The following is a 27,114-nucleotide window of genomic DNA, read 5'->3' as shown; positions in this document are numbered from 1 at the left end:
TTAAAGCACTCAAGTGAGCATTTAAATCTTTAAGTACCTCTCTGCCTCATACAACATCTGCAGATGGTTGCAACACACAGGAGAGCCAGGCACGACCTGGGCATGGAATGGAGTTTCCTCCCAGTGAAATGATGTTTGAAGAGACACACACTGCTCTTGCAAGCAGCTGTAAGGATGGAAGGTAGTTTCTAACCCTCTTCAAGAATATTTTACCTCTTTTTTTCCTTGGAAAAACACCTCAAGTTTAACTATCCTGGACATCTTGCGCTTGGGCTGGGGTTAGTTCTGCAGGGAGCAACTTGTGCGTGTTTGTTTCTGTTTTCCTTTGGCACCTTCTCTTGCTCTGTCATGCAGAAGAAGCAGCAGTGATAGTGTCTGGTTTAAGGAGCACAGATGTCTTTGTGGGCGAGTCAGCCACATTCACCTGCGAGCTCTCACACCCGGGCGTGAAGAATGTGCAGTGGTGGCTCGATGGGACCCCCCTTCACAACAACCTGGTGACTGAAATCTCTGAGCAGGACAGCAGGATCCACACTTTAACCCTAAATGATGTGGCGTGTCACGACTCGGGCACTGTCACCTTCAGAGCTGGGTCCCTTATATCTTCAGCTAAATTATTAGTCAAAGGTATTTTCCTGTTGGAAAGAAACACGTGGCCACCTCCGGACTTGCTCCATGTGCTGGTGCTTCTGCCGTCCAGGCTACCCTTACTAAATCCCTTCACGGTTCTCCTGTGCCCTGCAACCCTTCCATTCTCACCCCAGAAGTCTTCTAGGTACAACCACACTGATTTTTGCAGTGGTTCAGGTGAGGGAGGCTTGCAGGGTCAGGGCTGCTGCTTTCACCCCACGTCAAGGAAGAGGTGAACATAAACATCTGTACTAGCACCTGACTCTATATCCCCACTTCAGCTTTTTTTTAAATAATACCACAAAATCTTGTGGAGGTGGTAATTCACAAAATCACCACTGTGCTGCTCCACAGCTGGGCTACTGGTGCTGAGCTCAGCATATTCCCAGGACGGGATTTTGGGCTGTTCCTGGAAACCAAAGGATGTGTGACATTGCAGTAACACAGAGACAAAATGCGCCTCGTTTCTGAAAGCTCGTCCCTTCACTGGCAAAGCTTTCTGGTCTGTTGAATAAATATTTTTCTCATTTGGTACGGGTAGCCAAAAGCTGTGAATAACACTGAGTGCCGGACTTGATAAAGCAAGCTCCTTCCCATCCAGTCCTTTCATAGCCATGGGGAAGATCCGTTATTTTTCAGGCAAAATTAATGCTTATTCCCTGCTTGGAAAAGGGATTTGTATATACTGAGATATAAAGGGTTAAAAGGTCTTTATTCAAATCTACTCCTGTGCTATAACAGGGCCGTAACAGGAATGATCCACAATATGGGATTGTAGTCAGTGGTTGATGTCTCCTTCTCTGCATCACGTGTCCCTTGTACATTCAGAAAATTTGGGTTCTCTGCAAACATAAAATGCAAAATCACTTCTTCATGATAAAGAATGATGCACTGACAGCACAGTGTGCAAAACCTGCAAGTCCTGTGTCAGTTTGCATCCATTTTCAGAGACAGAACCTGGTTCTGATCTCTCCAGGCAAAGAATTCCAGTGGGCCTAAAACAAAATAAAAATAAATGCATCGTTAGGTGTTCTGCTCAGTCAGATAAAGGGCTCCTGAGAAACCTCTATTTCACGGAATCACAGCATCATTGATTTTGGAAGAAATCTCTAGAGATCATCCAGTCCAACCCCACAGCTCATGCTGGTACACACATGTATGTGGATATTTTGTGCTGCCATGAAGCAAGGATTCCTTCATTGCTGAAGAAATCAAACCTGAATCACAGCAGCAGTAGTCTATAAAAGGATTAGGATAACCCCAGTTACATTGTGCTCAGCAACACTTGATTTCATAGGATAGTGAAACACCTGTAAAATTCCAACCATCCTTGTATTAACAGACAATTTTGTACACTTTATTTTGTCCAGAAATTTAAAATTAGATCTGTCTTTGAAATACGTTTTGGTCTATCCAGCCATGCATGGCTTACTCTCCATAAAGGAGCATAAAGTCGACTTTCTCTCTGTTCCATGTGCCTTTTTCTCCTGGTTTAAGGCATGTTGGTAATTGGATATATTCTGTAGCAGGCGAGATCTCAGCTTTTCATGCTGGGCCTTCACAACATCGTTGCCCTACAACTGCAGTCATTCCATGACCCGGAGTGAGGGTTCACGGATGGGTGGGGGGAGAATGGAAAAGAGTGAAGGAGCTGCTGCCGTTTTCTAGCTCCTCTAGGCAGGTGAGAAATGCAGGTCCTGGGGCACACGTTGGCTCCTAAGTCTCAAGGAGCTTCTGCGCAGGTGAACAGGGCCACCACCAAAGTCCTTGCCCTGGCCAAGAGTGAGGGTACAGTGGAACCAGGACCTTCTCCAGTACCACAGGTGATATTTTCTGTGAGAAACACATTTCTACATCTTATGGAAGGGGATGGGATTGTGTTCCCCAGCTGCACAGACACCAGCTTGTTTCTTCAGTCCCCCTATCACCAAAACATCTTTAAGATCTTCCATCAAGGGCTACTCTCCATAAACACATGTGGCAGACACATGGAGTGGCAGAGGGAACCTTAGTGAGTGGGATCAAATCTTGCAACAAGTTTCCAAGTGATGTTTGCAGATCTGTCTTTGCTCCCCAAGGTCTGCCAGGAGCATTCCAAACCTTCAACCTGCTGCAGCAGTTCCAAGAGAAGCATTCCAGACAGAGATCCTGTGTGGGTTATTCCAGCTGGCTTGTGACCAGAACAACCATTTGAAGAACAAGGACAACATAAAGTCACAGAATGTCCTGAGCTGGAAGGGTTCCTCAAGGATCATCATGTCTAACTCCTGATGATCTCTCAGCTTTCTCTGTCATCTTTTTGTGTCCCTTTGTAGTCTTATAAATTTTTTTTTTAAGTTGACATAGTTCTGCTGAGAATGATGTTTCAGAGAGATTTCCATTTTCAGACTTCATTGAGATTTTTCCTTTTGACCTGCATATCACATTGTACATGGATGGTCCAGTCTGACATCTCAGGAGGGACTCCTTGGCTGCTTTGGAAGCTCACAGTATTTTAGGCCAGATATATCTACTGTGCCTTACAGCTGCCTCACAAGAAGCAGAACTCGGGTTTTAAAAGTGCTTCAAAGCAGCCTCATGGATCTCACCACCTCCAGAGGAGCTGCATATCCAGCTGCTCTCAGCATTTTATGGGCTCTCAGTCTGAAATGTCACTGGTTTATGATCTCTCAGTGATCTCTAGATAAAATACTGTAAAGGAAATCCTATTGTTTTTCCCCTAACGTTGTGTCTGCTGCAGAGGAACGCGTGGTTAATCAAAACAATATTCATCTGCTCCTGTGGGGTGCCTTTTTTTTGTCACAGTTGTCCTGGATCTTTGCTCCTCACACTGCCGGTGACTTCTGACAGCCAAGACCGCCCCGGGACAGCAACGAGTGTCTGAGGGCTGTGTTTCTTTCTGATGAGTAGTTACATTTTAGTCACACAAGGAGCTTCCAGTAGAGTTTGTGGTGTTTTCCTATTGCTCTGTGAGGTGGTGAGTTGCAGGGAACCACTCACTGCAGTCCTCTGCATCCCACTTCTCCACATTCGGGAAGCAGAAGCGTTTCACATCCAGTGCTTCCCACCCTAGAAGACCTCGGAAACACTGGGAGAAAAACTAAGCCCAAAGGGAATCCCAGCAGCTACTCTGCACAGCAGTCCAGATTCAGGACTGTTCCAGCACAAGCCTTAATTCCTGGTGGCCCATTTCCCAGTGTGATGGTCATGTTCTAATGCACCAGTTTGGCTTCCATCCTGCTTGATGCTGACGTGAGCACAGACTAAACTGCTAACCCCCAGCGTGCCCTCCCTGCTTGCACTGTCATCCTGCTTGCTCCCCACGGGCTCTGTGCTTGGCAAAAACCCTCCAAGTGATGACTTCATGGGGATCCACTAATGCATGTCCTTCCTGACGTGTTGGTTAACAGATCCCACCATTGAAGTGGTCAGTCCCATGCAGGACATAACTGTTGATGAAGATGGCCCGGCAGAGTTCATATGCCAATATTCTAGGCCAGTGCACGCCATCTGGAAGAAAAATGATCAGGAAATACATGCAGATGGGCAGCGAGTGATTATCGATCAGGACTGGAATGTGAGCATGCTAAAAATTAACCCCACGGTCCCAGAAGACACTGGAATCTATTCTTGTGAAGCTGAAGGCACTAAAGTGATGGCTACACTTGATGTTCAAGGTGAGGTCTTCCAGCCAGAGAGGAAGACACTACCATGGGTTCCAAATAAAAGAGGTAGAAAAATCATGGCAAGGCTTTGCAATAAGGGACACACCAGATACCTGCTCTTGGTGTTCACTCCAGTACTGAAAACAAGGATAAAAATAGTTGGGAGATAATGGGAATTGAATATGAAACTGCAGCATCAGCTGAGCTCTAATTAACACTCACTCATGACACCATTTAGCAGTCCCACCTCTTCTGCAACGAGCTGGAATGTCGGTGTGATGGGATGTGTCCTGCTGAATTGCTGTAAAATCACAGGTGTAGTGTTGGTCCAAAGGAATAATATTAAAATTTCTTTGCTCTTCAAGAGCAGTTTTTACACAGTGTGACCCAAACCCAGTAAATAATGGATAGTGTGGAATTCCATTTGATTTTCAGTTAAGGCAGCTTGGTTATTTACATATTTCAAGTAGTGGTCCCTCAGAATTTACCTCCTCACTTAGCATCAGCATTTCTGAAGGCCCTGAGGATCAGCAAAAAGAAAAAAATTAACAAAATTTAAGACTTTACATGGATTTCCTTATTTTTTTTTTCTGCTGCTTATGGAATTCCTGGTTTTGGTTACCAAGTGAATTAATATGATCAGCAAGAGCAGGTTCTGATTTCTGAATATTTGTGGCTATTTTGCCTTCCTGCTTAAGTGGACTTGTTAGTGCAGAAGAACAGGGTGTTATTTATTATAATATTTTCTACACTGAGAAGCACTTCCCATTTCCAGGATTTAAAAAGATTTTAATGAACTAAAATTACCTAAAAGCATCTCAGAGGATGTAGAGTTAGCAACTGGCTGCTTTCCATAATTAGGAAAAACAGCACTTCAAAAGTACACAGATAAACAACTTGGGTTGTTCTAGCAAAAATAATACATTCTCCGAGAAGAGTCTTCAAACCCTCATTGTTCTCCATAACTATGAATCTTACAAAATTCAGATTTTTTTAGTATCATAGAAACCCAGAATAGTTTGGGTTGGAAAAGACCTTAAAGGTCATGTAGTTCCAACCCCTTGCCATGGGCAGGGATGCCTTCCACTATCCCTGGCTGGTCTTGGACACTTCCAAGGATGGAGAGTTCACACACATCACCTCTGGGCACCTCATAATTAGTAATAAGTTAATAAATAGCTTGTAACTTGTGCTTTTTGAGTATGTTTGTTTGTGTGTTTTTGCCATTAAATAAATTGCTCAGTTTGGAGGTTTTTTTAAAATTTTATTTATTTTTACTATTTTTTTTCTTTTTTTTTGCTGAGCACAGTTCCAGATGATCTGTAGAGATCTAAACAGGGATGTCCCGGGGTCTGGGTTTATAACACAAAGCATGCTGACCGCTTTATGGCATTTGTGTAAACTGTATTTACTGAACCATGTGTCCCCACCCTTGTGCATGTCCTGTGTCCCTGTAGCAACATGAATTATATCCACATGCACCAGCCCATACTTAATTTGGCATCAGGCTGATTGTTTCTGTGCAGGTGCCAACTGATGCATGACTCTGGAGTGTGGAGATCTGTGCACGTTTCTGACCCCACAGCTCATCACATAGCATGGGAAAATAAACCTGTCACAGAGCTTTTGTAATAATTCAGAAATTTACCATTCAAAGTAATCTTGATACAGATTTTGACTTTCTGTGTGCTTCCTAGAGGCAGAATTATCTCAGATAATCATCACTACAGCTTTGCCAGCCCTAATATTCTCTTATATTTGCTTTGTAAGAAAGGTGATAAGATTTTATCATGAACTGACAGTGGATTCACATCTCCCCAGTCATGATGATAATTGTGCTGTCAGGGAGATCTTTGGGAAATGATTCCTGTCATAGGACCAAAGGAATTTCATTACACTTTATCTTCCCGAGTATGCCTTCCTATTGGCCTGATTCATACAAATATGACCATTTTTTTCTTTATTTATAAAAAACAGTCAGGTTTTTGGAGGAAATCTGGGTGAGATGCTAGAGGTTCTAGATGAAATGCTGGAGGTTCTAGAGGTTTATCATTATTTTTAAACTGTCTTTTAATCTTTTAAATTATAATATTGTGTTAGAGTGTGGCTGAAACCAGCAATTAAACTTACAAGCACAGTTTATCACATCCACATTTTTCCAGCAGCTTTGCAGCAGTGGGAATCCTCCAGTGCTCTGAGCCTTGCTAATATTCAGAGATATATGGTCAGATAATTAGTAATGTTCGTTGTCCTTCTTTTCTAGCCAAGAACAGCATTGTCCAGGGCTTGGAGAACGTGGAGGCTGTGGAAGGAGGGGAAGCCCTGTTCGAGTGTTATCTCTCCAAGCCTGAGACCTATAATTACAACTGGCTGATTGACGATGAGCCTGCCAAAACTACAGAAAACACTGAGATGGTTTACTTTGAAAATGGACTCAGGCATATCCTGCTGCTGAAGAATTTAACTCCCCAGGACAGCTGCAGGGTGACTTTCATGTGCAGCGATGCAGTGACCTCAGCCTTCCTCACAGTGAAAGGTAACTCAAGTGCTTGGGCAGGGGAAGTCTTCAATTTCTGATTGGAAAGGGGACAGAAACCAGGAAAATATGATGAGTAGGAGCAAGTTGCATTTGTTGTTGGTCTCTTACGTAAATGTTCTTCCCACACAGTAAATCATAGAATCATTCAGTTGGAAAGGATCTCTGAGACCATCGAGTCCAGCCTTTAACCCAACTCTGCCAAGCCCACCACTAACCCACAGAATCACAGAATGGACTGGGTTGGAGGGGACCTTAAAACCCATCCAGTGCCACCCCCTGCCATGGGCAGGGACACCTTCCACTGTCCCAGGCTGCTCCAAGCCCCGTCCAACCTGGCCTTGGACACTTTCAGGGACCCAGGGGCAGCCACAGCTTCTCTGGGCACCCTGTGCCAGGGCTCACCACACTCACAGGGAAGAATTTTTTCCTAACATCTCATCTAAACCTACTCTCTGTCCATCTGAACCCATTTCCCCTTGTCCTGCCACTCCATGCTCTTGTAAAAAGTCCCTCTCCATCCTTCTTGTAGGCTCCCTTCCCATACTGGAAGGTGCAAATTAGGTCATACCAAAGCCGCCTGTTTTCTGGGCTGAACAAATCCAAGTCTCTCATCCCCAAATGGATGATGCTTTACAATTTCCTTATTTTCTTGTTCTGTAGGATGTGACATGGTTTACAAGCAGCACCAGTTGCCATTGAGTTAGCAGCAAATGACTGTCCCAAAGTTGTCATGATTCTGATGTGTTTGGTTGTGTTTATAGGTACTTCAGGTACTTCAGAAAGGAGGGTTTTATCAGCAAAAATATTATCTCTGTATCCTTCTACTTTATGCTGTTACTGGAGACCCCTGTGGGGACCAGAAGCCCTTTCTGTACAATAAAGTAGAAGAGTACAAGAGCAGAGATCAGTGCCCAGTTATGGATTAGATGGGGCTTGGAGCAACCTGGTCCAGTGGAAGGTGTCCCAGCCCAAGGCAGGGGGTGGAATGAGATGGGCTTTAAAGTCCCTCCCAAACAAAACCATTCTGTGATTCTAAAGCTTCTATTCTGGCAATGTACATGGATCTTTTAATAATCTCCTTAGCCTCCAAGGCCTGGCTGTTCAGATCTTCTGCACAAATATTCACAAAATCTCTTGATTGCTTCTGTAACTGAGGGCTCAATCCCTGATTTTAATCTACAGGGTGGCGCCTGCAGTTCTTGCAGCCCCTCACGGATGTGGAAGTGTCTCTGGGGGAAAAAGCAACATTTAGCTGTGTCCTGAGTGAAGCTGTGCCAATTAATGAAGTGGCCTGGTACAGTAATGACATAGAGATCCAGTCGGGTGAGGACTGGGAGGTACAAGCAGATGGAAACAAATACAAACTTATTCTGAAAAAAGCCCAACTGCATCATTCTGGAGATGTGACCTTTGCTTCCAGGGAAGCCATTTCATCAGCCAAGCTTTCTGTGATAGGTAAGTGTGTGTTGCTCCAGCCTAGAGGCACTCTAAATCTGGAACTTTTGTATCGAGCTACAACACTGAATTTCCCAATCTTTGTGCTGATTCTTTTCTCTTTGCCTCACATATCCCAAAATAGTGTTCTTAGTCTGAGAAGATACTACTGGCAACTTGTTCTTTGACCAGAGGTAATCCACCTCATCAAAAGAAAAATGAATCAGGCTAGTGATGGTAGAGATGCTCCCCAAGTTTCTTTAGCTGCAGTGATGCCTTAAGAGGCCTCCTAGACACAGAGACTGGACAGGAGTAAAAGAATAAAATAGGTATTTATTTGAAAGGCCTTCAAAGGTACCCCTGGGCAGCCAGAGGCTTTTGCCAAGATGGACCCCAAGATGGACCCCAAGATGGACGGCAGGGCACGAGTTCTTCACACTTTTATAGGTTTGGTTCATTTGCATATCAGGGTTAATTCTCCAATTAAAGCTTCAGTTAATGATATAATTCCCCTCAGCTTGCCCCTCTTTCAGAGGCTCTTTGGTTTATACTTTTTGGGCCTAGGACAGTCTGGGTGACCTCGGAGTGCAGGCCTGGACAGGCTTTTGTTATGTCCACCCAGCCTGAGAGAGCAGAAACCAACAGGCCACAAGAAACTTCAGAGTTACACTCTAAGCAGTACAGGATTTGAAAAACACAAAGGTCAAGATCTAAGGCATCACAGTCTCTTGTAAAATGTAACATAAACTCTAACAATTTTCTCAGAGTTCAACTTCACCCTTGGTAAATGTGGACATGGGAGGGAGCTGAGCTAGAGTCCACATGGAAAAATTATCCAGGAAAGCAGAGGAATTTTTGAAATCTGCTAATCAACTCAGGTGCAGGGCAACCAGTTTCCCAGATTAATGCGTAGCATATTAAAATCTTCAAGTGGGGAACACACAGCTCCTGCTTCAGAGACACAGGAGTTAATAGTTAAGTAGGGAAGATGATAATTCCCTCATGGAGCAGGTTGGATAATGACATGTCAGTGTCCATTTCAGCACCCAGGGTCTGGCTCCTTCCTGCAGTGGGACAAGTGAGTCACCCAGCAATGGTCACTCCAGCACTATCCCAGTGATGATTATGAGATAGTTGAATTTGTTTTAGCTGTAGCTGAGATGTTCAAGAGTCACTGATGGACCATCTGTTCTTTAAATGATTACTGGCAGTCTCTGTCTAATGATTTCTGAGGCTTAAGAGATCTCTGTTACATGTCCCAGTCATTTCCGCCACAATTGACAAAAAATGTTTGGTGGATTTAAATCAGTTTTTTCTAATTTGGGGCATTTATATTCAAGGAACATAAAAAAAAAAAAAAAAATGTAATACCCCTCCCGTTGACAGACTTTTCTGTATTAAATTTGGCTGACAATAGAGAAAAGAAGCCTTTATGTTATTTTTATGGTGTCCAGAATTAAAGAACTGGCTGTTGACCATATTTGCCTTTAACTCATTGGATTGGTAAATCATGGCAGGTCATTTATATGGTAAATGTCTTGAACTCAAGACTGAAATAATTATTTCTGTCTTTAAGGCCAAAGTGTAATGTAAGCAAGGAACATTTTCCAAAGTACTGAGTGTAGGGGTTGGAATTAGATGATCTTCAAAGTCCCAACCCAAACCATTCTGTGATCATGGACATTTGGACACCAGATCATTCCCATCACATAATTATTTGTTATTGCCTGATGCTGTGACATATACTGCAATTACACAGAAATTGAGTGACTTTCTATTAAAATATCAGAGTTACTCTTTAGTCCAACAATAATTATATTTCCATTGAGGCCAAACCTAAAATAAACCTAATCAAGGCTCAAATGTGCTTGAAATTTTCAGCTAAATTCATTGATAATACCAGTGTAGGGTTATTTTTATTTATGGGACAAAAGCAATGCATGACGTTAATTATGTGAAAGTTGGAAAATGAATGTTTCTCATTAGCAGTGTAGATCAGGGCAGACAAGGATCACTCAGTGGTGCACAGGTACTCGTGGTCATGACTTTACAACAAATTTACGATGACTTTACACTCGACTTTACAACCAGAAAAATACTCAGGTCGTTGCACTCCTTCCTCACGGCTTGTAGAAGGCTCTTGGGTGTTTTAGGATGCTCATGTTACTGCTCATCACGGGACCTCTGTTGTGCCCCCAGCCCTCCCTGAGCCACCTGAAGAACCAGAAGTTCTAAGTCAGAGCAGCCACTCTGTCACTCTGTCTTGGCACAAGCCGCTGGGCCACAGTGGCCAGGACATCCTAGGCTACAACGTGGAGAGGAAAATCCCGGGCGTTGGCTGGCAGTCCTGCAGCGAGGGCCTTATCCAAAACACGGAGTTCACGGTGGACGGCCTGGCCCCAGGGGAACCCTACAGATTCCGAGTCTCGGCCATAAATAAAGCTGGGGCCAGCGAGGCGGTGCACTTCCCCCAGATGGTGCAGTTAGGTGAGGATGGACACAGGCCCCAGCGAGGACTGCAAGCTCCTGCAGACCCTAAGTTTTGCATGGCACACCTGCTTCACCCATTCCAGACATCTTTCAGCGCTTGCCTGCCAACACGATAGAGGAAGAAGAGCTTGGAATAAAAGTCGTTCTGGGCTGCTATGAACAAAACCTGCTGCGTTTTTAGCACTCAGCACTGATTTCCTCCAAACTGCATCCAGCTGTCTTGCAGCCTGCACTGCATCATCCATGTGCTGGCCCGTCACCATGGGTTTCTTGCCTTGTATCCATGTGTTGGCCGGTCACCATGAGTGTCTTTTCTGGTGGAGTTAGGCCAGAATGAGTCAAAAGGGGCATGTTGGAATGTGTTTGGGGTAACCAAGACCATGACTGTTGGTGGGCAGTGTTGTCTTCTTCACCCATCTTTCTCTTTTTTTATGTTTTTTTTAATGTGTCTTTTTCAATAATCCCCACAAAGAAATGCTGGAGGACACAGTTCCTTCGCTGTCTGATGGTGAAATTTTGGAAGCTACAGTGGGATGGGGAGTCGCTCCCTCAATCTTTCTTTTCTTGCAACTCTTTCTGTGGTGTCACTCATCTAAATTCCTCAAAATGAGAATAATAATAAAAAAATCCTCTTTTGCTTAAGGTTCAGGCACACAATACCTTTTTTTTGCAACAATAACTGCTGCCAGTGCTGGACCCTGATGACTCTGCACACACTGACTTTGTCCACAACAAACCCAAGGCATTTTGGGCACCAATCCCCTCACCATGGTGAAATGTGCAGAGGGGAAGATCACCCTGAGGGATGTGCTGCTTTTGGGAATTCAGCACTGTCCTTTGCATCCAATCTGTTTTTCTTTGAGTATCATGGTTGTAGAAACAGCATTCCATTGGCAGGCCTCTTTCCAAAGTAAAGAAGATGCAGAGAATTTTTATTTTTAAATTATTTATGTGTTTTGATAATTTTTTACTCTAAGATAGCATAAACCTCTCTCTCTATATTTATAGATACTTTTTAGATTTCAAGATGGAAATGAATGCTGCTTTGAATAATCTCCTCTTTTCATTGTATTTACTGTTTCTTTTTTGTCTCACACCACAACTCCTTCACTTGGAAACATTTAAGATCTAGAAACCTGTAGAACTTCTTTAATTCTGGTGATGGGTAAATGAAGACCAGCAAACAAACACAGGAATGTGAAAAATGCAACCACTTCTGCATGTATATGTTTAGATGGAGCTGGTTTAAGCGCTGGGAGTGTTTGGAAAGTTGTTTTGATATTATCTTTGGAAGTGCACAGTTTGGATGCTGCCAGTCTTTTCATTTGTTTTCCTTTGGTTGTTCGCAACAGCTGAAAAATCTGTAAATGATGGATGGGTTGGTTGGGTATTTTATAGAGTGATCTGGAGTGCCTTAAAGCCAGATGATGGTTTGTTCTTTGTGTTAATTCACTTTATTTTCGTAACTGCAGAGCCTCCAGTTACAGTCACCCAACCTTTGGTGGGAGGATCAGTCTCAGAAGGAGGGACGGCTCGCCTGGAGTGCACCTTATCAAGTGAAACCAAGGACAAAGTGACTTGGTTTAAGGGAAAAGAACAAATAAAAGCTGGAGGGAGATACGAGATCCGCTCTGATGGAACGAAGCAGATACTCATCATCCATGGATTCAAACCTGAGGATCAGGACAGCTACACCTGCATGGCTTCTCCAGAAGTCAAATCTGTTGCCAGCCTGTGTCTTGAAGGTACAGAGTGTGCTTTGCTGGGATGTTAAGCCAGGTCCAATATGGACATCCAGGGGGATCTCCACAGCTTGGACTGGAATTCATTTTCTTTTACAAGCCATGATAACAATCCACAAGGAATTGTTATTTTCCTGTTTGGTATTGCCCAGTAAATTCCTGCATCCTGAATAGTTTTGAGTTGCTCAGATAAGAGGTTCTGGAGGTGAAATTTAAGGTGTGACATTACGGTCTCTACATGGGCTTTTGGTACCTTTTGAGATGCTTTAGGGTATTCTTTGGATGTCCCACCTGACCTGGAGCATCTCAAAGGGGACTGGGCACCATGTAGAGGCACTGGATGTGACCCAGACACCTTCAGACTTAGACACATCCAGCCAGGCAGTTATGTCCATGTGAGATGGGAGTTTCAGCTCCCAGCACAGCCACTGGAGATCTATTCATGACAGACAGGGAAGCTCTGTCTGTCTGGGAGATAGGATGAGCCTGGATAGCTTTCCAGGCTCCCCTGGCAGTCTTAACAAGCAGTTCATCAACTGCAACATTAAAAAGGGCAGAAATCTGTTTATTGGGTTCAAATGTGCAAGGAATTAAACAAAAGAATGTTGTTTGATTATGTTTTAAGTGCATGCATAGAATCACAGGATTGCTGAGGTTGGACAGACCTTCTGAAGATGGTGTGGTCCATCCTCCTCCTCAAAGCATGGTCAGCTAGGATAAGCTCCCCAGGACCGGATTCAATTATACCCACCCACCAGAGAGGGTGTGTAGTCTCCTTCTCTGGAGATATTCAAAATCCATCTGGACACTGAATAATGTGATCCAGGGGACTGTGCGTGAGCAGGGAGGTTGGACTAGACACCTCCAGCGCTCCCTTGCGACCTTCCCCATTCTGGGTGATTCTCCAAATTCCCATTTTGTTCTCAATACAATGCTTAGTTAAGCATTAAGCAAGATGTTCTCCTGTACAATATTTCCATGTGCTTTCTCAGAGCTCACTCAAAGACATTTAACTCCTCATCCATTTAATTCCGTGCAGTTCCTACAGTGTCGATGCTGAAGGAGATTGCCAGGGAAGTTCCCCCTGCCAGCCAGCCTGAAGAGCTGGTGGACGGGCACGTCCAGCCCAGCCTACCCCCTGAGGCTGCTCAGGAGGGAGATCTTCACCTCCTGTGGGAAGCCCTTGCCAAGAAACGCCGGATGAGCCGGGAGCCCACCTTGGATTCCATCAGCGAGGTCCCTGAGGAAGATGAGAAGCTTCAGAAGCTGAGGAAGGAGGAAGCAGAGATGTCTCACTACTACTCGGAGGAGTACTCCACGTGTGATGAGCTGGCCAGGACAGGAGAGGCAGACCTCTCTTTCACAAGCTCCGATGATGAGTCTAGAGCTGGGACTCCATCCCTGGTAAACTACCTCAAGAAAGCTGAGAAGAAGAGCATCAGTGTTACCAGCAAGGTTCAGTCCACCTCCACAGGAAAATTATGGAAACAGTGGGAGACATCCACTGTGGATACCACTGTGGCCACCACAGCTGCTCAGCCAGCTGAACCAGAGCTGCCAGATTTAGATGATCCCTCCATGAACAAGGCGGCTGTGAAGATCCAAGCTGCTTTCAAAGGCTACAAAGTCAGGAAAGAGATCAAGCAACAAGAGAGTCCAGTGTTTACCGAGACCTTCAAAGACTTCTCTGGAGAGCCTGGGAGCACCCTGCACCTGGAGTGTGTGGCCCACAGCAAAACCGACATGAACATCCGGTGGCTGAAAGATGGGAAGGAGCTCTCGGATGGTCGTTACTACCACATAGACAACTACAGTGACGGCACCTGCTCCTTGATTATCGCTGGCCTGGACAGGAAGGATGCCGGTAAATACACCTGTGAGGCATCCAATAAGTTTGGCAAGGTCTCACACAGCGCCAAGGTGGTGGTTGGCACTCAGGAAGCTCAAGTTCTTCCTAAGGAGAAGCAGAGTAAGCAGAGCACTGACAGTGAGACAGAGAGCTCGTCTGGCAGCGAGCTGGATGATGCTTTCCGAAAAGCAGGAAGGAGACTCCACAGACTCTTCAGGGCCAAGATCTCCACGGAGATCTCTGATGTGGAGGAAGAGCTCTTTGTCAGTGCAGATGAAGGGGACATAGATGTGGTTGACCACCAGACCTACCGTGAAGATGATCAGTACATCTACATTAAGTTTGAAATCATGTCTGAGGCCAAAGCGGCTGCCACACGGTTCAGAGAGATGTTTGGTGCTCTGGGAATTCCTGTGGAGATCGACATCTTGGAACAAGGCCCGAAAAAAATCGAACTGCGGATTGGGAAGGCGTCACCTCCCACCCTTGGGAAGTTTGCACCTCCAGTAGCGAGGCCTCCACCCCCTTTGCTGACTTCTGATACAGGTAGGGAAAGCAAATCTTGTTTATTCCTTGGAAAAGACAGCAGGAACAGGTCAGGATATCATTTTTTCCCTCTCAAGTAACTTAAAATGTTTTTTTTTTTTTTTCATTTGGTGGAGATACTTTTCTGAGAACTTTGCATTTTTGGAAAAGCAAACCATTTTTTTATTCTTTTGCATTTTGAGGGAGAGGAGGGATTTTGGTGCTGAAGGAGGGGGTTGCAATGTATTGACTTATCTATGAAGCCCCTTTTCATGCTAGAAATGTCACCTACTACAATGTGACCATAAATACTATGATTATTATACTTAAATGAATTATGTAGGGTTTAGAATGGTTCAGAGGGAGACAAGACATTTTGGCAAGGAGAGGAGCAGGGACAATGTATAATTGGCAGCTGTGGTACTGCTGTGCTGATGTAATATCTTAATAGTCTTCATCAGGGGGTTTCTTGACTGTTTTCACAGAGAAATGATACCAGTCTGCAATTAAAAAAACCAGAAGTCTGGGCAGCAGGGGCCAAAAATACATCTTTTAGTAAAACCAAATTTTTCTTTCTTCTCTCCAACCACCCCAACTTTAGCCCCCATGTTCATGACCGAGCTCCAAAACCAAGAGGTCCAGGATGGGTACCCCGTGAGCTTTGACTGCATCGTCATTGGCAAACCCCTGCCCACGGTGCGCTGGTTCAAGGACGGCAAAGCTATTGAAGAAAATGACCACTACATGATCAATGAGGACCAGGAAGGCTGTCACCAGCTGATCATCACCGCCGTGGTCCCTACGGACATGGGCGTCTACCGGTGCCTCGCTGAGAACAACATGGGGGTGGCTTCAACCAAGGCTGAGCTTCGCGTGGACTGTAAGTCTCAAAATCACTGTACAAAAACCAAGGAAAGGAGTTCTGCTGAGACCTGGTTAATTTTTTTTTTCCCCAAGGAAAGAACCATCTACAGTTTAAACAAAAATGTGTTGGCCACAGAATTTTCGCTTGCAAATCTCTTGGGTTCAGCTGGGTTTTGCCAACTCCAAGGTGAAGTTCAGAGCAAAGCTTTTTGGGTGAACAGAGGTGTTTTCCCTAATCCGAGGACGTGTGGGATCCTGCTGCAGTACAATATAAAATCCACCTGCCAGTCACTCAAACCATAATCAGTAAGAAGTATTTAAGCAAGAAAAATAGTTTCAAAGCTCAGATTATTCAAAACATGTCTTTTTCTATTTAACAGTGACCAGCACAGACTACGAGACAGCAGCAGATGCAACAGAGACATCATCTTACTACAGTGCCAAGGAATATATTTCAAGGTAAAATATGGAACTCTGGCTCTAACCTCTGGCTTGGTGAGATCAGTCTGTGTATTTATGTCAGACCTGGGTTTGCTGTGTCAAGCAGAGCCAGGTAAATGCCCTAAAGGAGCATCCAGCCCAGCTGAGATGCAATAAATGCAACAGCTGCACATTTGTCATGGGCAGCCTTGCTCTGGAGCCTTCAGGCAAGCCTGGATATTTCTTCATGGAATCACTCTGTTACTTTTAATGTCAGATGGTGCTGAATCTGCTCTCAGGATGACAAAACCCACAGACTGAAGTAACCTAAAATAGGTCATTCTGATTCCTAACTCTTAACTGGCATCCTGATTTTCTTCTTTCTAATTCTAATTGCTGCTTAGCCGAGAACAGGAGGAATCCACCACCGAGGAGGAGCAGTTGCCCCAGATCTTTGATGAGCTTCATGATATTCATGTGGCACCTGGAGCATCACTGGCTAAATTTCATTTGAAGGTGAAAGGTGAGTGGATCCCACGATATTGCCAATTTTCCAGTTCTGATATCAGGTTGAAGTGCTGGACAGGGTTTTCCAAGGTGCTCTTTTTCTGCTGTGGCCCCAGTCTGAGCACCTTGCACCACATTTGCACAAACCAGCTGGGGAATGTGTTTGTGGTGCTGAACAGGGACTTTTGGAGCAGACTCAGGCAGATTAATTGCCTCATTTTATGTCCATATATCCAGGCACAATGACAGGCATATGCTTTTGAAAACTCAGTTATGAACTTCTCTGAGCACAGGAGCAATTAGGAAAAACAATCTTAATATTGACATCATTATTATCATTATCACTACTAATAACTACCATTACATATTACATATATTTATATAACATAAATAATTATATCTAGTATAACATATTAATAACAATCATAATATTCTTAATAAAAATAAAGTGAGAGTCTCCTTCATTCTCTTCAATAAATGAAACAGTCGTGGACTTGCCTTCCTCCATTAGGGAGTGGCTCCTACAACCTAAAAACTGCAAAAACATCCCTCTGGTGTTCACTCTGGTAGGGAGAGGTAGGGATTTTCCTGTTTTCTCCTGTTGCTGTCTATAAAAGTTATGAGAATTGATTTGCCTTCAACTTTTCTCCTTGTGAACCTTTCAAATCACACCTAAGTGTTGATTTTTCAACCTCCAAGGTGTTTGCACATGCAGACAATATGGGGAGTGCCAGAAACTGAGGAGACAGGAAAGAATTTTAACAGATAAATTGAATTTAATGCATTTTTAGGCATTCCCAATTCGTTAAACCCTTGAAACAGCAGCCCTGGGCAGAGCTGGAGATTCCTTCTCTCTGGTTCTGGAGGATCTGGCAGTTTGGAGATGCCCCCAAATCAGTGTTGCCAATGAATTTTGTTCTCTGTGTCTGTAACTGGTCCTCGCAGGGTACCCCCAGCCTCGTCTCTATTGGTTCAAAAATGGGCAGCCCCTAAAGGCCTCGGATCGTATCCTGAAAACTGACAGGCAGGAATTCCACTCCCTGGAAATCCGCGACGTCACCAAAGCAGACGCTGGCCAGTACCTGATATTTGTCATCAACTCTGCTGGCTCTGCGTATTCCTCAGCCAGGCTGGTAGTCAAAGGTGGGTACTGCTCTATTTTGGGCTATTCCAGTGGCTCTTACCATTTTGTATAGTTATTTTTTACTGAGGAAACCTCCCAAGGTAACTCAAGCGAGGTGGGGAAGTCTGTAGGTAAAAGATGGTGTGCTTTACTCTTGGTTCACCTATAAACTTGTATAGGATTATATAGGTATATAAATGTTTAAGAAGATGATGTTGTCACTTTTCTGTGGTCTGACTGTTGTCTCATAAATGTGCGTTTTATTCCTACCCATCCTCATTAACCTTAAAAGTTAATTTTATTAAAACTTAGGGACTCTTACAAATCACACCAATATTTCTGTGTAATATCTCCACTGGAGTCACATCAGGAGCTTTTTTTCTGCAACTCATGGACTGGAGGTTATTTGTATTTGTCATGTTGTTTTTTCTCCTTGTGTTCCAGATCCTTATGAGAAAGAAGAACCATCCAAAACAGGTGAGAGAAGCCACAGCAGGTGAGAACAGAACCCCCAGGAATTTTTCAGTCCAAACTCACTGTGCTTCATCAATAATATTATTTCCAGATTCCCATGAGCAGCTGATACCACCAAGATTCCTTGAAAGATTTACAAATAAAAAGGTGAAAAAGGGTGCAAGCATCACATTATCTGTGAAAGTTGAAGGTAAGTGAGCAGATACATCATCTCTCTGAATAACACTTGAAGTGTGTAACTTCACAATACATTCTTCTCTCTCTGCCCCAAGTCATTGTAACCTGATTTCCTGTATTTGAAGTCTGGGGTTCTACTCCCAATTTACATTTCTTACAAAGACACTTGACAGTAAAGCATCTTATTCAACTTCACCTCCATTTTTCTATATGTAAAAATGGGGATAATGACTGTTGTGTGATGCATGTTGGCCATTAGTTGTATGATGATTGACAATTTTGGTTTTACAAGAAGATTTAATGTTCTTGTAAGAGTGCTGTAAAATGTTTTAGGCATCTTTATCGCATATTATGCTTGTTATTATTGGGAAAGTATCAAAAATTGGATCAAAACAGCATTTATTCACAGCAAGACTCATATTTTTAAGGAAGGAACACAAACAGGAAGATTAAACCTCATTGCATCGGTTTTCCTTTAGGACATCCGCCGCCAACGATCACTTGGATGAAAGAAGAGTCTCGGGAAGACATCCTATGGATCAAACCAGACACTCCTGGGTATAAACTTGCCAGTTCCAACATGCACCACAGCCTGATCCTGTTGGATGTCAAGAAGAAGTACAGTGGAGCTTACACGTGCATCGCCACCAACAAGGCCGGCCAGTCCATCTGCACCGCCAACCTGGAAGTGGCTGATGGTAAATCTTTGCTACAACACAAACACTTTCTCTATATTTTCCTTTTATTCAGTGCCTAAGGGAAAAAACCAAGTGTGACTGGTAAGGAAATTAGGCAGTCACACCAAAAAAAAAGCACTTTCTCAAGAGTAGCCTTGATTTTGTTGTCTTGCAAATGGTTAAACTCTTTGCTTCTGTAATATTTTAGATTTCTGACTCTGTCTTGTATTAACAGCAGCATCTTTTTTGTATAAACAGAAGATAAATCTAAGGAACAACCAAATTAGGCACAAATTCTTAAAAATGAAAGAAAGACAAAGTAACTTTGAGAAGTCACCTTTTGAAAAATTATTTTGAGTGCTTCACTCTGCTGAGATATTTTGGATTGTATTAGAGTAATTTGATTTTTGTAGCACTTTTCAGGGCCTCTTTGGCACAATAAGAAGGGGGAAAAACAAATATATACTGGGAGGAGGGGCAGAGTTCTGAGGGATTCCAGTGTTCTGTTTTCCTTCCTTGCATCCCACATGTTTACTGTACCAAGAGCTGCAGGAGCATAACTTGAGCAGTGTGGAGAAATGGGGCAATTATACATTTCCATGAGCAGGGCGAGGATTGGGAATATATCATAGGATTGGGAATATATATCCCAGGTCAGGAGCTGCAGAAGTGCTCCCAGTAATCCACATCTAGAAAATGTACCTGCATTAAATACCTTAAAAAGGATATTCTGTGCCTTCTGTCCTCTAATGATAAACCCCACTCTTGCAGTGAAAGGGGCTGAAGTCCTGACCCAGGAACGTGTGATGGTGTCAGAAGCCATCATGACCACCCTGGGGTAAGTGATTGGATGTGTGGGAGAAGGGGGGATGTGTTCCTCGTTTAGCTCTCCTTACACTCATTTTATTGTGACTTTTAACTCCCCTTTATTTTCTTTTTCAGAACTATTCAGTCCTCTGAAGGTAAGAGAAGCTGTTTTCGCTCTCTTCTTCCTGTCCTTCATATCTACAGCTGAGATTGTCAATGTATTTCATGTATCCACTTATTTTTGTCCAGTTTTTTGAAATTGTCTGGAATGTTGCAACTTTTCAGGACTGCTCTCTGTTCAAGAGTGAATTATTTGGATGAACTGAGAGCAAGCACAGTTTTAAAAATGGAGAAGGGAAGAAAATTAAACCTTCCTTCCACAGAAGCTTTTATTACTCAAAAAGAGATGAAATTCCAATGACACTGCCAGCTTAATAACAAATTCTGTCTTTTCCAGGAGACCTTGAAGCTGGCAGAGAAGGTGTGCCCAAAAGCCCTATTTCTTTATCTGATGTTGGCTCAGAAGAGTTCTTCCAGAAACTCACCTCACGTATCTCAGAAATGGTATCTGCAAAAATAACTCAGGGTAAGGAACCTGGAAAGCACAGTTTAAATAGTGTACAAAAAAACCCCAATCTCTTTCCTCAGGTGTTATTTAATTAGAAGTGAGATTTATGCAGCAGATTTTGAGACAGTAATTCTATATAAGCAAGTGAACATTTGTCAATGCTTGGGGGTAAGAAATTTTAGTTAGAGTCCATCCAAACTGCACATCTCAGTCTAGAGTTTTGAACTAAAAAAGAAGTTATTACAATAAATCGTAAGAATATAAGCGTATTTTGCATTTCTTAGGTATTTTGATTCCTCAGGTATTCATCACTCCTAAATCAGAAAGCAATCCTGTTTTCTGTACTTCCCACATCTTTGAGTTTTAGCTCACGGCAGAATTTTAAAGTTAAATTAAGGCTGAAAACTCTGTGCAGAGCTGTGCAGTAATCCAGTGATTTGTTGAATTAAATGAAAAATCCTGGTTTGTGTCTACTCTGATTATCTTGTAGAAAAGTTTTGACTTGAAGCAAAAATAGAGGCATTATCTCTCCAACAAATATTCATGCAGTATAGAGGCCATACGTGCAGCAGGCAGGCAACATCATGTATTAAAACATCCAAATTATTGCTTAATCCTAAATTTCAATAGGAAATCACACTAAATATTACTGTGGATGCTCTTCCTAGAAGGAAAATAAATTATTATAGATTTGGTCCGTGTTTAAACTGGAGATCCTCATTTCCCACTTTGCTGTTGCTCTGCTTTTCAGCTAAACTTCGAGTACCAGGTGCAGAAAGTGATGATGAGTCAAGAACTCCCTCTGCCTCTCCTCGCCATGGACGATCCAGACCTTCATCCATTGCTCAGGAATCCTCCTCTGAATCTGAAGATGGGGATTCCAGAGGGGAGGTACGATGTCTTTACGGACAAGTTGGACACAAGGAGAAAACTAAACTTAGAATGACCAATCTGCTGTGGCTGAGAGATCTCCATCCCCTTTCGGGATGTAATTCAATTTTGTTGGTGTATTTAGTAGTTAAATTTTGTGTCTGTGATAGAGAGCACAGAGGATCAAATTCTGATGCTCACCCTGTGATCCTGAACAAGTCGTTCAAGTCAACATGGCCAAAATGTACCCATGACTTGGCACCTCTTGCTTTCATGGCTGAGCTTCAGATACTCAGAGCTTGATTTTCTGTGGCCTTGGATAGAGTTGGCTGGAGGAATCTCGTTAGGAATCTTGTTCTTCACAAGGGAAATGAAGAGCACAAAGTGACTGTGGTTTTGTGCCTGCAGATCTTTGATGTCTACATGGTCACTGCTGACTACGTGCCTGCGGCGCCGGACAGGGAGACCATCACCCTGAAGGAAGGACAATATGTGGAAGTCCTGGATTCAGCTCATCCTCTGAAATGGCTGGTCAGGACTAAACCCACGAAATCGAGTCCCTCTCGACAGGGTTGGGTGTCTCCAGCTTATCTGGACAAGAAATTAAAGGTGACTGATCATGTTTGGTTATTTCTCGTTTAAAATGACTTGCTCCTGTTGCAGTTTAGAGGCATCACTTTTGCAAGGCGTGATGGATGAGGAGGTTGTTGAAGAGGCCTGTCACATGGTCAGAATTTTTCATGTTCTGATTAGACAATATTTCAGGTCTGTGCAGGGGTTTCTGGGTTGGAAAGACCTAAAAACTCCCCAGCACAAGAGAAATTCCACACTGGTTTAGGAATTGTGGAACAGGACTGTGAGCACATGAGGGATATTCCTCAGTATGTATAGATAAAAGCACTGTCCACTACCAAGAATAATTTTAATTTTTTTTCCTGATATTGTAGTTGTCACCAGAGTGGGGAACAACAGAAATTCCAGAGTTTCCTGGAGAGTTTGTTTCTGAAGATGAATACAAGAGGAAGCTAAGGTGAGCTTGTGTCATTTGGTATCTGCACCTTTGAGTTTTCCTGCCTTTTGAACCACTTGTATTTTGTGATTGATTTCAGCCTAGGACAATTCCAGGCAATTGAGATCATAGAATCCTAAAATGGTTTGGGTTGGAAGGGACCTGAAATATTATCTGGTGTCAATGAGTCCCATGGGCAGGGACACCTTCCACTGGACACTTCTGTGCTCCATCCATCCATCCATCCATCCATCCATCCACCCCTCCCCAGAGGGGATCTTTAAATACATCCCAGGAGTCTGAGCATATATCTCTAGTTTATAGCCTAAAAGCCTCTCAAGGACAATGGTGATGATTTTTCTGTGATTTCTTTCTGCCTCTCTGTCTCCCCTTCAGTGTCCTCATTCAGGAGCTGTTGATCTCAGAGGAGGATTACATTCAGGATTTACAGTTCCTCCAGACTCATCACCTTAGGTACACTGAGACCTGTCCCAGTGTCCCAGGAGCTGTTGCCAGTCAGAAATCCACCATTTTCAGGAATATTGATGACATTGGTCGCTTCCATTCCAGGTGGGCATTCCCAAGTGCAGTCACTGGAGGCCAAAGAGTGACTCACATACAAGAGCCACATCATTATTATTATTATTATTACTACTTTTACTACTGTTATTATTATTATTATTGATGGAAAGCAATGGCAGTGCTGAGGTGTAAGAGAGCTGATGCTCCTTTCAGGAGGATAAATGATGGCATGGCTTAAATCACAGCACAGGGTTGGGACTTCCGTAATCCCCTTCAGAACTTCAAGGCTTCCTGTGTCCAGTTTATTTCTTACTCTTTTAAGTGAATTTAACTGAGAAACAGTGAATTATGTTAAAAAGGCAGCAAGATCTTACAGGCACTTCAGTGGTGTCTTCATAGAGACATTCATTCAGATAAAACTGATGTCAACATCCAGGAATTTCCATCCAAGGTGGCCTTGGACGCTTCCAGGGATGGGGCAACCACAGCTTCTCTGGGAAATCTGTGCCGGGGCCTTACCACCCTCCCAGGGAAGAGTTCCTTCCTCGTATCCCATCTAACCCTGCCCTCTGTAGGCTGAAAGCCATTCCCTGTGTCCTGTCCTCCAGGCCCTTGTCCAAAGTCCCTACACACACATCCCAGCTAAGAGGGATGGCATTGTGCTGGGTGAAGAGGCACTGAGAAGTTTAATGCTAATGCAGCAGCATCCCTCATTTTTGCCCCCATCATTTCCCTTAGCCTGTGCTAGCCTGACATCTCCTGATTCAAAGTCTGTCGGCCTGGGCTGTGTTTTAGCCTCATTCCAGCACCTTCTCCTCAGATGTCCTTTTCTCCTGTCCCCACAGTGTCTTCCTCCGGAGCTTGCAGAGCTGTGACACTGATGATGACGTGGCCATGTGCTTCATCAAGCACGAAGCAGAGTTTAACAAGTACATCCAGTACCTGGTGGGAAGGGTCCAGGCTGAGTCGATTGTGGTCAGCAAAGCTGTCCAGGATTTCTACAAGGTAAGGCAGGAGCCAAAGCACCCATGGAAAATTTATCCTGTAACCCACTGCATCAAGAGATGTAGTTATTAATCTCAAATGAGATCCTGAAAAGGATTATTAATACTCTTTTAGGAAATCTTTGCTAACTGTAATAATTTTTTGTTCATTGTCCAGATTTTCTGGGTAGATACAACCATAATGGGAATATATTTACATATGCTTATGCATTTATTAATAGTATAAAGATTATACAGATATGAATGTGGCTGTGCTTAAGTAATTGTAATTAAGGGATATTTTAGGGGTAACCACATTATAAGACCAAGGGAACTCACATAAATCATAAATATAGAGAAGCAAATCTTGTTTCTCTGCTCCAGGTGCTCAGGATTTTTTCTATTGCTCTTTATAACAGCCTTTCCTCATTATCCCGTGTATTTTTTCAGAGATACACAGACGAATTTGTAACTAATGAAGATCCCTCACAGCCACTTATCCCACCGCTGCAGCACTACCTGGAAAAACCCATAAACAGGATCCAGCAGTACCAGACAATAATCAAGGTAAAGAGATGTTGTTGCAGGTTTATGTTCTGCTCTGTGCAGCTTGTACAGAAAAAGATTTTATTTCCTATTGGCTTCCTTCTGATGCAACTACAGTTGAAAGCTGCTTGAGTAAATAAGAAACTGATCATCACCACTGGAAGTGTTCAATAAATAGTTTTATAAATGTAAATCCAGGTAGAATTTCCTCAGCTCCAAACCCATAAAGTTTAGTGAGCTTTATCTTTAAATATATGTATAAAAATATATGTTAAAAATATATTGTATGTATAATATAATATATGAATATTATAGGATGACAGGTATGAATTTGCCTCAAACTCAGCAACATTTATGTTATAAAAATAAGCAGTTTCCAATGTCTAAGATATTGACTCTAGCACTTTTTTCCTTGTGTTTTATGCTGACATTACAGTAAGATGAAATTCTTGTTTACTGAAAAGCTTTGCCCCATTCTACCAACCTGAAATCTTTCATCTCTCAGGCTTTTTTCATCTGTCCTACTGTCTTAGACCACTAGCAAAATTTATGAGCAGCATTTTAAACAGTATTTTCATGGGAAGTAGCACTGGGATATCCAGGAAAAAAACAATCATGGCAAAATATTTATGTACTCTAGTGTTGTATAAATGAGCAGTTTGAATAATCTGCAGAACTCTCTACTTTTGAACACAATCTTGCACACAAACACCAACATTTTTAAGGGTCTCTTGGAAGAGCAAAGGCATTTTCCACACCCTCATTGCTGAAAGAGAGGAACAGGAACAAATGTGAGAAAAACAGGGAAAATGCCATTTCACATTTTTTCCAGCCCCTCTTTTTATTGGTCTAATATCAACCCAGTTCAGCACAGCCACATTGAATTCCTTGTCCTCTGGTGGTGTGAGGGTAAGCAGAAGAGAAATGCAATGAATAAATTTAGGATCACTTTGGAATTTTTGGTTTTCAACCACCAAAGCATATCTGGTGTTTGTTTCAACTTTGTTTAATAGCAACTTATGTAAGGAAAAGCCAGACTGGTCAGTCTTTGAGACTGCAGAATAGGTAACAAAGAAAAGACTTTGTTATCTAAGCAGTTTGTGGTGAAAAAATGGGATACAAGTTGCTCAGATGAAAGAGCCAGAGCAGATATTGAGGAACTCCTTGGCACTGAAGGAACTGCTTTTTTTCTCCCTGATTGACCACTAATATTTTCTTCATTCATCTACAGGAATTAATCCGAAACAAAGCCAGAAACAGCCAAAACTGCACTTTGCTGGAGCAGGCCTATGCCGTTGTGTCTGCCCTCACCCGAAGAGCAGAGAACAACCTCCACGTCTCACTCATTGAGAATTATCCAGGGACCTTGGAAAGCCTTGGGGAACCCATCCGGCAGGTAACCGGAATGTCCCAGTCAGTGCCAGATGTGCCTTCACTGGTTTCTAAGGAGACTTAATTCCTAGAAGAAAATCCTTTAGAAATTATGTCTGAAAGAAATGATTTGCTAATTTCACTTACTGCTGTCCAGAATTGGGTGGTCTGGCTCCACTAAGGTTTGAAACACAAGAGCATGGATGCTTCTGGAGTAATTCACACATAATGCAGTTATTTGCCTTTGTGACCTGCTCATCACACAGGAATAAATTGTTCTGGGCCCCCACATGATTTAAAACCGTGTTAACTCCTCTCTCATTATTGGGCAGCAACACGGGGCAGCTCCTGAAATTACTGGCATCAACAGACACATGTCCTTCCCCAGCTTTATCCCATGAACCAGGTGTGTGGTTTTTTTAGATGACCCAGCTATCAGGACACTTTAGTCTAGGGCTTCCAACACCCTCACTCCGATTCCTGTTTCTTTGTAGATTTACTGTGTCATACCAGGCAAGTCATTAATTGTGCCTGTTTGTACGCAGTGTTTTCCATGGGAATCACAGTGTATTGCTCAGTGGAGTTGTAAGGCTAAATTACAGTGACACTGTGGTGGGCATTCATCTCTCCACATTTAAGCATCAAAAAGTGTCCAATTACACCCCTCAAGTGTCTACTTCTCCCTAGAGATGCCAGGGGAAACCCATGTCACTAATTGAGCTGTCTGTGTCTGAAGCTACCTGACATGAATGTCCTGCTCTGGTGAAGGTGACCAAATCATCATATAAAGTGTCTGTATAACACACACAATTTTCCTTTAGTGTTTCCAAGACCATTTCCACCTGACAAGGGCTCTCTATTTTTCTGGCATAAAATAATACCACTTAAATGACAATGTAATGACAACCACTGGCTGTGCCTGTGTCTGAGGAGTCACCTTTAGCATTAGAAACCATCTGCTGTGCTTTAATAAACCAGAGACACATCAGGGGACGATGCAACAGGAAACATTTCTTGTCTGGGCACTGAAAAATGGTGGTGAGACATAACTGTGGTAATTATTCCAGATGTATCACTACATGCTTTTCCTTCTTCTTCCTATCAGGGCCACTTCATTGTGTGGGAAGGAGCTCCAGGAGCTCGAATGGCATGGAAAGGACACAAAAGACACGTTTTCCTCTTCAAAAATTATATTGTGATCTGCAAACCAAAGCGAGACACAAAGACAGACACCTACAGCTACATCTTCAAGAACATCATGAAGGTCTGATCACTTTCTCCTAGCATAAAGCATTTCTCTGTCAATTAGAACTTCACTTTTA

General features: G+C 43.1%; 1 protein-coding gene across 8 annotated transcripts in view; it reads left to right on the top strand.

The window, feature by feature from the left end:
* Nucleotides 1-27,114, top strand: part of OBSCN (obscurin, cytoskeletal calmodulin and titin-interacting RhoGEF) — a 163,367-nt gene that overhangs the window by 87,834 nt on the left and 48,419 nt on the right. For 5 of the 8 annotated variants that reach the window (XM_042043235.1, XM_042043234.1, XM_042043239.1 and 2 more), the window contains 24 exons: nt 355-627; nt 4,041-4,307; nt 6,559-6,831; nt 8,017-8,289; nt 12,231-12,503; nt 13,540-14,895; nt 15,476-15,754; nt 16,119-16,197; nt 16,563-16,681; nt 17,611-17,808; nt 18,233-18,265; nt 18,354-18,452; nt 18,919-19,137; nt 19,888-19,954; nt 20,059-20,078; nt 20,381-20,509; nt 21,243-21,382; nt 21,770-21,970; nt 22,309-22,391; nt 22,767-22,940; nt 23,738-23,897; nt 24,326-24,442; nt 25,653-25,817; nt 26,898-27,056. In XM_042043235.1, coding sequence (XP_041899169.1) covers nt 355-627; nt 4,041-4,307; nt 6,559-6,831; nt 8,017-8,289; nt 12,231-12,503; nt 13,540-14,895; nt 15,476-15,754; nt 16,119-16,197; nt 16,563-16,681; nt 17,611-17,808; nt 18,233-18,265; nt 18,354-18,452; nt 18,919-19,137; nt 19,888-19,954; nt 20,059-20,078; nt 20,381-20,509; nt 21,243-21,382; nt 21,770-21,970; nt 22,309-22,391; nt 22,767-22,940; nt 23,738-23,897; nt 24,326-24,442; nt 25,653-25,817; nt 26,898-27,056 — 5,156 coding nt within the window. The remainder of the gene's footprint in view (nt 1-354; nt 628-4,040; nt 4,308-6,558; nt 6,832-8,016; nt 8,290-12,230; nt 12,504-13,539; nt 14,896-15,475; nt 15,755-16,118; nt 16,198-16,562; nt 16,682-17,610; nt 17,809-18,232; nt 18,266-18,353; nt 18,453-18,918; nt 19,138-19,887; nt 19,955-20,058; nt 20,079-20,380; nt 20,510-21,242; nt 21,383-21,769; nt 21,971-22,308; nt 22,392-22,766; nt 22,941-23,737; nt 23,898-24,325; nt 24,443-25,652; nt 25,818-26,897; nt 27,057-27,114) is intronic. The other 3 variants (XM_042043238.1, XM_042043237.1, XM_042043236.1) reach the window with 2 other exon arrangements.

This window comes from Corvus kubaryi, unplaced genomic scaffold (assembly GCF_017639235.1).
Source record: "Corvus kubaryi isolate FWS band 111438036 unplaced genomic scaffold, C.kubaryi_AGA036_p1.0 37398, whole genome shotgun sequence".
Classification (NCBI taxonomy): domain Eukaryota; kingdom Metazoa; phylum Chordata; class Aves; order Passeriformes; family Corvidae; genus Corvus; species Corvus kubaryi.
Note: the sequence above shows the minus strand (reverse complement) of the source record. Positions and strands in the feature narration are given on the sequence as shown.